Source organism: Salvelinus namaycush, chromosome 3 (genome assembly GCF_016432855.1).
Source record: "Salvelinus namaycush isolate Seneca chromosome 3, SaNama_1.0, whole genome shotgun sequence".
Lineage (NCBI taxonomy): Eukaryota > Metazoa > Chordata > Actinopteri > Salmoniformes > Salmonidae > Salvelinus > Salvelinus namaycush.
The window spans coordinates 74,208,704-74,222,052 of NC_052309.1; the positions used below are offsets into that span (position 1 = coordinate 74,208,704).

Sequence of the window (13,349 nt, forward strand, 5' to 3'; positions counted from 1 at the left end):
TTGTCTCGCTAAGTTCATATTTCTAGCACATGTAGGCCTATACCTTTAATGGAGAACTTACTAACTAATTTACAGTAAAAATGATGTGGTACACGATATAGTTAAGGCCTGGTGTTTGCGATGGTTCAGTGTGAAGCCAAGGTGCACGCTAACATGCTAATTTGTTAACAGGCATGCTAAATACTTTTCGGCCATGTTTGATGGCCTCCAATCCTCATAGGTAATTCCACTGATGCGTTCCTTATGTGGCACTCTGGGGAGCTACAGTATCTCAATCTCACCTCCTCCCCCTCCACTATCCCTCTCTCTCCTCCTCCTCCTCTATCCCTCTCTCCTCCTCCTCCTCCTTCTCTATCCTTCTCTCCTCCTCCTCCTCCTCCTCCTCTATCCCTCTCTCCTCCTCCTCCTCTATCCCTCTCTCCTCCTCCTCCTCTATCCTTCTCTCCTCCTCCTCCTCCTCCTCCTCCTCCCTTCTCTCCTCCTCCTCCTCCTCCTCTATCCTTCTCTCCTCCTCCTCCTCCTCTATCCCTCTCTCCTCCTCCTCCTCTATCCCTCTCTCCTCCTCCTCCTCCTCCTCTATCCTTCTCTCCTCCTCCTCCTCCTCCTCCTCTATCCCTCTCTCCTCCTCCTCCTCCTCCTCTATCCCTCTCTCCTCCTCCTCCTCCTCCTCTATCCTTCTCTCCTCCTCCTCCTCCTCCTCTATCCCTCTCTCCTCCTCCTCCTCTATCCCTCTCTCCTCCTCCTCCTCCTCCTCCTCTATCCTCTCTCCTCCGCCTCTATCCCTCTCTCTTTCGCAATTCACTTAAACACACTTCTCGTGACGCACAGATATTGCTAACGTTTTTAGCATGTGACCCTCCTAATCTTACATCACAGACAATGATGAGCTGTCTGGCACCAATGGCGTGGTTTTGTAATCAGGTCCTCCAATTAACAGTTAGAATGAGAAGGAGGGGCGGGGAGTAGAGGACTACTGCAGTTCAAATGGAAGGACAAGGGGTCTGGTTCTCAGAGCACAAGTGCTCATACACCTCCAAGTCAACGCCACTGTCCCCCTCTTCCTGTTTACCCCCATCGCTAAGGGAGATGAGATTGTCTAAGTTGTTCCAACATTTTCCTCATGTCCTGAGATGGACAGGTCCCACTGGCTACCAACCAACCAACCCTTTCCACTAGCATGCACACACTCTAGCTCTATAATATCATTTTTGTAGGGTGAATATAAAAACCTTGAGAAAGTGTCAACAGAGTGTGACATTAGATATGGTCCTGGAGAGACTGAGCTGTCATCCCAGAGCCCCGTGGGTCTACAGGTTGGATGCTGTCTGTCTATTTCTGTCCAGTTGCCTGGTAATGGATTGGTCAGTCCCTGTCAAGTGGGCCGTAGCAGACAGAGAGGGCGTGAGGATGCAGTTTGACTGAGAAGAGAGGAGAGGGGTGGCTGTCAGTGGTGTGTGGCGCACGCCTCATAGTGTGTTTAGCCCCTTGCGTGCATAACCTCTTTTCCTCTACTCTCTTTCTCTATCTCCCTCTTGTCACTGTCTCCTCTGTCGACTGTATGTTATGGATCTCTCTCTTTCTGCTCTCCCTTTCTTCCTATTCTCATCACTATATCTGTTTCTGCCTCTTCCCTCATTTCTCTCTCTCTCTTGCGCTCTCTATCCACCCCCTCCTTCTCATCTCTTTCTCTCTCTGTCTCTCTACAGGTTTAATCTCTGTGTCGTATGACGAGTGGGACTACGGCCTGGAGGCTCGTGTGCGCGATGGGGTGGCTGTCATCGCCATGGCAACCTCCACCATGATGCTCGACAGGGGGGCACACACCCTGATGAAGTCTGAGTGCCACGGGGCCACGGACAAGAAGGGGCCCATTGCTGGGAACCCCAATGAGGTGCTCAGGTAAATCTGGGGCGGATTGCCTGTCAACCCTTTGAAATCTTTCAACATCTGCACACACAAAGAGTAACACACACATCTCCCTCCCAAAACAGCCCCCCATCCCCGTGCTGCACCCCCACACCCGGACCCTCTCCTTTCCTCTGCTGGGCCTTTTGAACTGGTTGTGATGCAGAGCATTCTGCCGCGCTTTGCTTTGCCAGCGCTTTAATTGGTCCCAGTGGCGTTTCAGTCTGAGAACAGTAGCCCGTTGCGCTGCTCTGTGGAACTGAGCGTGGTATTGCATTCCGGGGCAGTTCCACCCTACTCTATGTTTTGCCACTCTGCCTCTATGTGTTGGGGGATTGTTGGGCATACTGTTGGGACACCAAAGTGGGTTTGGCTGCTTACAAAAATCCTGTTTCCTCCACTGATTCGGGGCTTGTTGGGAGCGGCTGAGTGCTATTTCTGTTGCTGTATCACGGCAGCACCTGGGGATGCTCTGAGCTTTGGTTTTACTTGAACCAGTTTGTTGATAACCTCTGTCTTCAGGGGGTCAATGAGCTGATTAGCAGCAAGCCCACAGATAGACAGATAGACTCTTGCTAACTCAATCAGTGCTCCTCTCATGTGATAGATATACCACTATGGGGCTATGAGAGCAGCCTGATGGGATGCCAGGGGTTATCAGACCTATGACAGCCTATATTACTATGTATCGTCATTTGATTGTCGTTTTTAATTTATCGGATAAAAAAGATAAAGAAGTCTATGGCCACTTACACACAGCCTTTCTGTGTGACTCTAGCTGAAATCTGAAACGCGTATGTTGATACCTTGCTGTACTTCCCTTCAGGGTTTTTCACTTATTGAATCCCGGAGAGTTAGGGGACCTGACTGGCGCTAAAAGTCATGTGCGGAAAAACAAAATGAAATCCTGTATTTGCCCGAGGTATTTGTCAAGGATCTAGGACACCGGTATAAGGTATCATATGTGAGTGGTGTGTTTTTTTTAATTCTAAATGAATGGATATGTTCTTTTCTTATAAGAGAATCATGTTAGAGTCAGTAGAAACACACCATGGAATACATTGAATTACTTTTACCTGTACTTTTACATACATGTAGAGTATAGTATGGACCGTTCCATTAGTGGAACCTGAAGGCACCTGGATCATGGTCTAACAAAGCTGACTCTGACCCACCTAAACATGAACAAGTTACATGTTAGTGTAACAGTATAACTTTAAACCGTCCCCTCGCCCCGACACGGGCGCGAACCAGGGACCCTCTGCATACATCAACAACTGACACCCACGAAGCGTCGTTACCCATCGCTCCACAAAAGCCACGGCCCTTGCAGAGCAAGGGGCAACACTACTAATAGGTTTCAGAGCAAGTGACGTAACTGATTGAAACGCTACTAGCGCGTACCCGCTAACTAGCTAGCCATTTCACATCCATTACACTCACCCCCATTTCAACCTCCTCCTTTTCAGCAGCAACCAGTGATCCGGGTCAACAGCATCAATGTAACAGTATAACTTTAAACCGTCCCCTCGCCCCGACACGGGCGCGAACCAGGGACCCTCTGCATACATCAACAACTGACACCCACGAAGCGTTGTTACCCATCGCTCCACAAAAGCCACGGCCCTTGCAGAGCAAGGGGCAACACTACTAATAGGTTTCAGAGCAAGTGACGTAACTGATTGAAACGCTACTAGCGCGTACCCGAGAGAGAGAGAGAGAGAGAGAGAGAGAGAGAGAGAGAGAGAGAGAGAGAGAGAGAGAGAGAGAGAGAGAGAGAGAGAGAGAGAGAGAGAGAGAGAGAGAGAGAGAGAGAGAGAGAGAGAGAGAGAGAGAGAGAGAGAGAGAGAGAGAGAGAGAGAGAGAGAGAGAGAGAGAGAGAGAGAGAGAGAGAGAGAGAGAGAGAGAGAGAGAGAGAGAGAGAGAGAGAGAGAGCTAGGAGGGCAGTGAGTGGGAGAAGGTGACATAGGCAGGAAAGTTAAACACATTTCACAGCAAAGAACAGGATCGTTACAGAGATGGAGAGAAACAGGGGGTAGAAGTGAAGTGAAGAGAGAAATATGGCCCGTCTCCCCCCTCCCTTTTCCCCTCATCTATCACACTCTCTCTCTCTCTCTCTGTGAGATTATGGTTCCCATAGCAACGCAGCAGATTGGCTTGGAAATCTTGGTGGTTGTGGGTACCATGGCAACACATTACATATGCTTGTGTGAGTCTCTGTGTCGCCGTTGTCAACGTGTGTAGGATGGTACAGTATACACATTCGCACACAAATACCCCACATGTACATTGTCATGCATAACTATACCATCCTAAACATTCAAGAGGACACATTCTCCAGTCACCTTGTAAATGGTTTATAATTTATGCAGCATATTCCATAGGCTTTGCGTCGGTGCCAAGGTTGCCTCTGATTCGCATGGCACTTCTAACAGACGGTTCTCTATTACTTCTCCACTTAATATTTCATACTTTATCTTTCCACGTGCAGTAGAGAGAGATAAAAGTAGAACGATTCGGTTGAAGGGTATTTGAGAAATGTTGAAAGGACGTTGTAAATGCTGTCTTTTGGACCCGTGACATTTCGGAGCACACAGAAGAAGAATGCTGTTTGCCAGTTTGCATCTACCTGTTTACCTATCATGCCATTCTATCAAGCGAATCCACACTCTCCCACTCTCCTACACAGATCATACCAAGGTGCAGCGGTGTACTGTATACCTCTCGTTACGCAACATACAGGTAACGGCCAAAAGGAAACACCATAATAAAGTGTCTTAATAGGGTGTCGAGCCAGAACAGCTTCAATGCACCTTGGCATAGATTCTACAAGTGTCTGGAACTCTACTGGAAGGATGTGACACCATTCTTCCATGAGAAATTCCATCATTTGGTGTTTTTTTGACGGTGGTGGAAAACGTTGTCATGCTCATCAAACTATTCAGTGACCACTCAGGGCATTGTCATCTTATGGGGGCATAGCCATGGTAGCCAAAATAATGGCCTGCCCAGCATTTTTATACATGACCCTAAGCATGATGGGATGTTAAGTGCTTAATTAACTCAGGAACCACACCTGCTTTCAATATACTATGAATCCCTCATTTACTCAAGTGTTTCCATTATTTTGGCAGTTACATGTACAAACATCCACACACATTTTCCATGTGTGGATGTTTGTGGATGTGTGTGGATGTGTGTGGATGTGTGTAGATGTTTGTGGATGTGTGTGGATGTGTGTAGATGTTTGTGGATGTGTGTGGATGTGTGTGAATGTTTGTGGATGTGTGTGGATGTGTGTGGATGTGTGTGGATGTTTGTGGATGTGTGTGGATGTTTGAGGATGTTTGTGGATGTGTGTGGATGTGTGTGGATGTTTGTGGATGTTTGTGGATGTGAGTGGATGTGTGTGGATGTTTGTGGATGTGTGTGGATGTGTGTGGATGTGTGTGGATGTGTGTGGATGTGTGTGGATGAATGTGGATGTGTGTGGATGTTTGTGGATGTGTGTGGATGTGTGTAGATTTTTGTGGATGTGTGTGGATGTGTGTGGATGAATGTGGATGTGTGTGGATGTGTGTGGATGTGTGTGGATGTGTGTAGATGTGTGTGGATGACAGGGGCTGACGTGTGATGTGTGAATGTGTGACTGTGACTCCATGCTGGCATGCTGAGGTCTGTGGAGAGGAAGTGAGGGGTCGGGTCCTCAGGGAAGCGGATGGGAGAACATTGATAGTGGTGAGCTTTTCTAATGGTTCAGTATGTGTAGTTACTGGTATGCAGTGTGCCGGTCTGCCTGGCTAGTGTTGCCGAGCATGTTGTTGGGCATGCTGCTTAGCTCTCAATGTAGAGACCATTCAGTTCAGGAGGGTAGCACAACAATGAGCATGTGCAGTACGAACACACACACACACACGTCACTCTCAGCTCCAGTCATGCCTCATTGTTGTCATTTATATATTTATCTATGTATTGTGTGCGTGGTTTTGAGACAGAGTGTTGCCATGGAAACAGCAACCCAGAAAAAAAGAGAGCGAGGCAGAGAGAGAGAGAGAGAGAGGCAGAGAGAGAGAGAGAGGCAGAGAGAGAGAGAGAGAGAGGGAGAGAGGCAGAGAGAGAAAGGCGGAGAGAGAAGCGGAGAGAGAGAGGCAGAGAGAGACAGAAAGAGAGAGAGAGGCAGAGAGAGAGAAGCAGAGAGAGAGAGGGAGAGAGAGGCAGAGAGAGACAGAAAGAGAGAGAGGCAGAGAGAGAGGCAGAGAGAGACAGAAAGAGAGAGAGAGAGGCAGAGAGAGAAGCAGAGAGAGACAGACAGAGAGAGAGAAGCAGAGAGAGACAGACAGAGAGAGAGAAGCAGAGAGGGACAGTGACAGAGAGAGAGAGGCAGAGAGATAGGCAGAAGAGGAGAGTAGAATGGGAGGTGGCAGAGAAATTATTTGAGCTCACCTGGCAAAAACACGTTCTTACACACACACACACACACACACACACACACACACACACACACACACACACACACACACACACACACACACACACACACACACACACACACACACACACACACACACACACACACACACACACACACACACACTAGAAACCGCTGACATGAAACAGAAGCACATTGGAAGGGGTTGCAATGTCATGATCAGCCAGGAGACTGTTGCAGTCCTGTCTGCCTCCTCACTGCAGCCATACAGTAGACATGCTCTCTGTTCTATTCTATCCTATTCTGCTGTATTCTATTTTATTCTATTTTCACTGCACCCATATCGCCACTCTACTCTGTGTGTGGGAATAAGAGCCTTACTAATCTGAATCTCTGTTCCTGTCCAGGTACCTGATGAACGTCACGTTTGAGGGCCGGAACCTGTCCTTCAGTGAGGACGGCTACCAGATGCATCCCAAACTGGTCATCATCCTACTGGACAAGATGAGGCAGTGGGACAAGGTAAGGCTTCAGCTCTGTACGGTGTGTCTGTGTCTGTGTCTGTGTGTGTGTGTGTGTGTGTGTGTGTGTGTGTGTGTGTGTGTGTGTGTGTCTGTGTGTGTGTGTGTGTGTGTGTGTGTGTGTGTGTGTGTGTGTGTGTGTGTGTGTGTGTGTGTGTGTGTGTGTGTGTGTGTGTGTGTGTGTGTCTGTGTGTGTGTGTGTGTGTGTGTGTGTGTGTATTTCTACGTCTCACTGTATGTCTCTTTCTTTCTCTTGCTCTACTTCTTCCTCCTATTATTCTGTATTTTTCTCCCCTCTCCTGTGTGTGTGTGTGTGTGTGTGTGTGTGTGTGTGTGTGTGTGTGTGTGTGTGTGTGTGTGTGTGTGTGTGTGTGTGTGTGTGAGTGTGTGAGTGAGTAAGTGAGTGAGTGAGTGAGTGAGTGAGTGAGTGAGTGAGTGAGTGAGTGAGTGAGTGAGTGAGTGAGTGAGTGAGTGAGTGAGTGAGTGAGTGAGTGAGAGAGAGAGAATGGGTCTGTGTGCATGCACGGACGTGCACCAACTCCTTGTCCATCTCCCATCTTGACAGGCCCCATTAGTTGATCATCCATATACATTTACACCCAGCCATTCCCTGAAATAAGTGCCCGTTAGCTGCTGTTGGAGTAGAGGGCAAAAGACAGAGTCTTCAGGTATGATTTGTCGGCGGCAGTGATGGTGAAAATTGAGTAAATGATGGTGCTAATTCAGAGCTGGGGATTGGAGGGATTGGAGGATCCTCCAGGAATCGAGTTGGACACTCTGGTCCAGGAGTGCTTTCATTTGCATACGAATTACCTCTCCTCCCTCTCTACCTCTCTCTGTCATTCCCCCTCGTTCTGAATTCAACTCTCTTTCCCCCGTTCCTCTGCCGTCCTTCACGTTAACCTTTCTCCTACCCAGTGTGCTATGTGTCCCAGTCCTCGTCTCTGGTTGCTCTCTGGCCAACCGCCTGCTGACGTGATAAAACAAGTCACAGTTGTTCAACTCACTCTTCTTCCTTTCTTTCAGTCATTCACTCACTCTGTCCCCCACTGTTCTGGTGTTTGTGTGTTATCATGACATGTTTAAGGCTCATTAATGCTTCCTTATTATAATAATAATTTGGCAAAGAAGTAGCAGTTTGAATTTAAATGCATTTTTCAAGGGGCCCATTTTCATAACGCTATTGCCAACCAAATATACATTGGCAAAAAGTCCCCCCAAATGCAAACATCAATCTGAATCCAAACCAGAATTCCAATGTGAACACAGAAGCCAGCCTTATGGAGTGTGTTTGCTTACTGTCTCAGGTGGGGAAGTGGGAGAACGGCTCCCTGTCCATGAAGTACCACGTCTGGCCTCGCTTTGAGATCTACTCAGGGGCAGAGAGCCGGGAGGACGACCACCTTTCCATCGTTACGCTGGAGGAGGCTCCGTTCGTCATCGTGGAGGACGTTGACCCCCTCAGTGGCACGTGTATGAGGAACACTGTGCCCTGCAGGAGACAGCTCCAAACAATGTGAGGGGAAAACTCTCCACAACACTGTCTAATGCCACGTACAATGTCTGTTACACAATGTATATCCTTAATGCAACTGTAATGTGTATAATATCACAGAAATTATCACAATTCCACAACAATGTATTCACAACAATGTATTCAACTATAATGTAAAGTATTGATGTCAAAGCAGTGTCCAAATCTATAATTTTAAGATGTATAATAATTCTAGTTATGCCCCTTATAGTGTTCCCCAGTATCCACCATAAAAGCCTTTAAACCCTCAGTACTTTATGAGTATCTGCCATCTGCCTCCAGTATCTCTACATCTGTACTGAGTTGTATTAAGCCTCTAACTGTGTGGGTACGTCATGTCCTGTGTCTCAATATGTTCCTCTCTCCACCCTGTCTCACTCTGCCGTGGCAACATGGCCATGATGGTATCCAAATCCAGGCTAGCGGGGTAGGAAGAGCTCTGTTAAAGTCTCTAGAAAGCCGAACGCTTTAAGCATGCTGATAATGTTCCCCTCCGTCTAATCTGTCTCAACATACGTTGTTCAGCATGGAAAAAATATCTTTGCCTGCCGCCTGGAGATGTATGAATGCCCGGTGTTAATAAGGCCTATTGTTCTCCCTCTCACCTTTTACATATTTTTTTACGTTTGCTCAGTCTGTCTATTCCTGTTGCACTTTCCCCTACTATATCTCCCCCTCTTCTGTTCCGTTGTTTTCTCTCTTCCTTTCCTCCATTTTATGCTACCCTAATTCTCTGCATGCTTTTCTCCTTTCTCTGCCGCTCTCCTCCTCCCTCGCTCTTTCCCTCTCTCTTTCTATGTCTCTCTCTTAGAAATAAAACCGTGGACTCTGGGATCTATATCAAGCGCTGCTGTAAGGGTTTCTGCATCGACATCCTGAAGAAGATCGCCAAGTACGTCAAGTTCACCTACGACCTCTACCTGGTGACCAACGGAAAACACGGCAAGAAGATCAACGGCACCTGGAACGGCATGGTGGGAGAGGTGGGCCTCCGGAGCGGCAGCTAGTCTGTCTGTGTATGATGGTGTCATGGGGATTAGCTACCTGTGTCAGTCTGTCTGTTTAGCAGTCTGCAGGTATCAATCTGTCTACTGTATCTTATGTTTGTCTGTCTCTGTTTGTCTGCCAATGTCTGTGTCTGTGTCTGTATCTGTGTCAGTGGCTATCCCAACAGGAATCATGCCCTCTGTTATTAACTTGGAGCTACCTGGAAGGGAAACTCATTCTGAGTGACTTATAGACAGACGTTCCTCTTCCACTTCCATGTCACCAGTTTGTTCATTTGGGCATTAGCTAATGTCAGTCAGGTTAAGTACCTCACTCAAGGGTAAAGAGCAGTCTACCATGAAAGTCCAGTTCGTGTTATAAAGATGTTGCGTAATCGACATTGGTCCCAAGGTAAGGTTGTTGTCAGTTCTGATTTACAGCAGTAGCAGCAGCTGCACTGAGGCAGAGAGTAGCAGAGTTTTTACTTTACAACTTTGTTCTAACTTTAGGAAAGTTCTAATGTTGCTCCTCACCTTGGTAACGCTGTAGGTAGAAATACATAGTGTAAGTTTACTGTAGCAGAGGATGTTCTGGTTGGAATAACCTTCCACTGTCATAGACAGGACTACATATCCACTGTCATAGACAGGACTACATATCCACTGTCATAGACAGGACTACATATCCACTGTCATAGACAGGACTACATATCCACTGTCATAGACAGGACTACATATCCACTGTCATAGACAGGACTACATATCCACTGTCATAGACAGGACTACATATCCACTGTCATAGACAGGACTACATATCCACTGTCATAGACAGGACTACATATCCACTGTCCTACTACAGTATAATCCACATTGACATTATACATTTCAGCCATTTAGCAGACTCTCTTATTCAAAGCCACTTAGATTTAATATGGATACTGGGCCTCCAAGCCCAGAACGGTCACCTGTTATAAAGGGGTGTGTTTCATGTGGACTAAAAGGATGCTGGTGTACCGTCTCTATTCCACCTAGAAGAGGAATGTTAATGGAATAAAGCGTCCGTCCCAGCGCCGCTCAGAGGACGTATCTCACTCTCTTAATGACCCCAGATGTACACACGACGACCGCGTGGATCACATAGATGCCTCTTGACTTACACAATGTACCAGAGCTGTGCATAAAAGAGAGAAGTCACTGCAGGGTTAAAGTTGGTCCCTCCGCTCCATTTTGTGCTGACTTCATTTTGCTCACTGGTGTCGGCATTGATGGAGTGAAGGCAGCCACTAATCCTCGTAATCCAAAATATTTGAGGCAAAACTCTTGATTACATGAGTTTGGCTTCAAACATCAACAGACGTGAACACAGAACACACACGCAAGAATTCTCGCTCGCTCGCTCATTCCCAGTACCACCCACATAGGTCACTTTCATAACGGAGAGAGTACAAGCCGTGGGAGGGAGAATACGGAAAGAGAGAGGAAGTGGGTACACTGCTGGACAGACTTGCCCCCCCCTGGGGACACACACACTAACACAAGCAAATCCTTGGCACGCAAACCTACAGACCACAGGTAAAAGAAAAAGTCTCACTCCCCCTCTCTTTCCCTCCCTCTGTCATTCACATTCATACCTTATTAACTCAGTCAGTTCTGTCCCACTTTACCCCGGTGCTGTAGGGCCCAGGTATTTAGGGCTAAATATACCTGTAGAGATGGAGGGGCACGAAGGGAGGGATGGAAAGCAGGGAGGAGAGGAAGGAGGAGGCAATGGCAATGGGGTGGCTATTTCAAGCTGCTGTGACCCACTGTGGTAACCCAATTCTCCCTCCCTCGTTCTGTCTGTCTCCTCCTCCCCCTCGTTCTCTCTCTCCCTACCTTGTTCATGTCTGTTTCTCCCTCCCACCCTCGTTCTCTCTCTCCCTCCCTCGTTCTGTCTGTCTCTCCCTCCCCTCCCTCGTTCTCTCTCTCCCTCCTTCATTCTGTCTGTCTCTCGCTCGCTCCCCTCCCTCGTTCTCTCTCTCCCTCCTTCATTCTGTCTGTCTCTCCCTCCCTCGTTCTGTCTTTCTCCCTCCCTCCCTCGTTCTGTCTCTCTCCCTCCCTCGTTCTGTCTGTTCTGCCTCACCTCCGTCGTTCTGTTTCTCTCTCCTTCCCCTCCCGCACTGGGGATCACAAGTCTCTACTTTGACTGTTCTTGATGTGTAGAAACTGTCTCTCATTGACCTTTCTCGTTCTCTCTCACTCCCTCTCTCCCTACTGTTTCTCCCTGTCTCCCTACCGTCTCTCTCTCCACCTCTCTCTCTCTCAGGTGGAGACAAAGAAGGCCCACATGGCTGTGGGCTCCCTCACCATCAACAAGGAGAGGTCAGAGGTAATTGACTTCTCGGTGCCCTTCATCGAGACGGGCATCAGCGTCATGGTATCCCGTAGCAACGGCACCGTCTCGCCCTCTGCCTTCCTCGGTGAGTGTGACCCACAACAGACTCTGCCAACGCTGCCAACTTTACAGTATCACCCAAACGTTCCGTCCAGTGTGTACTGAGACTGAATTATAATGTGCTTAACTCTCTCTCTTTCTGTCTGTCTCATTCCCCTCCAATCTTTTCTTTCCTACTCTCTCTCTCTCTGACTTCCTCTCTCTCGCCTCTATCTCACTCACTTTTTGTTTCTCTGTGTACTCTTCATTTGCATATTTTTCTCTCTCTCGCCCTCCCTCCGTTGGCCTTTCTCTTTCTCTCTGCCTCTCTCTCAGAGCCCTTCAGTGCTGATGTGTGGGTGATGATGTTCGTGATGCTGCTGCTGGTGTCGGCGATTGCTGTGTTTGTGTTTGAGTACCTCAGCCCTGTGGGCTACAACCGCTGTCTGGCTGACGGTAGAGGTGAGAGGGTCTGGCTCCACACCGGAATGAACATCTCTCTTACAAATGCATACACGCGCATACACACACACATACATATTTTTCTCTTCTCTTCCTCATTCTCTCACTTGCCTGCTCGCTCACTTACTCTCTCTCTCTCTCTCTCTCTCTCTCTCTCTCTCTCTCTCTCTCTCTCTCTCTCTCTCTCTCTCTCTCTCTCTCTCTCTCTCTCTCTCTCTCTCTCTCTCTCTCTCTCTCTCTCTCTCTCTCTCTCTCTCTCTCTCTCTCTCTCTCTCTCTCACACACACACACACACACACACACACACACACACACACACTGCTCTGCGCAGTGACCTTCCCCAACTCCCACATGGCAGCCAGTAAACCCTGACCACCCTCCTCCCTAGCCCATCCTCTTCCCCAGCCCCTCCTCTTCCCCAGCCCCTCCTCTTCCCCAGCCCCTCCTCTTCCCCAGCCCCTCCTCTTCCCCAGCCCCTCCTCCCCAGCCCATCCCCAGCCCCTCCTCCCCAGTCCCTCCTCCCCAGCCCCTCCTCCTCCCCAGCCCCTCCTCCACAACCCCTCCTCCTCCCCAGTCCCTCCCCAGCCCCACATCCTGTCTTCCTTCACCTCTCAGAGCCTAGTGCAGGTGAAGTCTCTAATCATTGACTTCAACACGCCTCCCCTGGATTTTCATGTATTTTAATGTGGGCCCTGTGTTTTACATGCATTTCCATATTCTCAGGAATCACATGTCAGGCCTGACAGGAATGGGCCCGTTTTTATTACATCTCCCAGCTTAAAAGAAATAATCAATGTCTCTCCATCCTATTCATGATGGGACTATATTTAGAGACCATATCTTTTTTTAATCTCTCTCATCCTTCATGTTCTGGAGAATAAGACCCTCTTTCCTAAAGCGTTGTAGGAATGCTATTGTTAGCTGGTCATACAGTAGTCTTGGGAATTCAGTGTTTGTGCGAATTGGATCAAATGTTGGATTCCAACTAGTGATACTCATGGTGGCTACTTACAGAACAATAAATACAACTGATGTGCCAAACAATATTATCATGATGGATTCAATCTTGTGTGGTAGTGACAGAACCACAGCACACATA

General features: G+C 48.1%; 1 protein-coding gene across 1 annotated transcript in view; it reads left to right on the forward strand.

Moving 5' to 3' along the window:
• Positions 1–13,349, forward strand: part of LOC120044580 (glutamate receptor ionotropic, NMDA 2B-like) — a 53,034-nt gene that overhangs the window by 27,256 nt on the left and 12,429 nt on the right. Inside the window, exons 4-9 of the mRNA XM_038989243.1 lie at positions 1,707–1,899; positions 6,742–6,856; positions 8,163–8,371; positions 9,201–9,372; positions 11,681–11,834; positions 12,125–12,250. Of these exons, the coding sequence (XP_038845171.1) occupies positions 1,707–1,899; positions 6,742–6,856; positions 8,163–8,371; positions 9,201–9,372; positions 11,681–11,834; positions 12,125–12,250 (969 nt within the window). The remainder of the gene's footprint in view (positions 1–1,706; positions 1,900–6,741; positions 6,857–8,162; positions 8,372–9,200; positions 9,373–11,680; positions 11,835–12,124; positions 12,251–13,349) is intronic.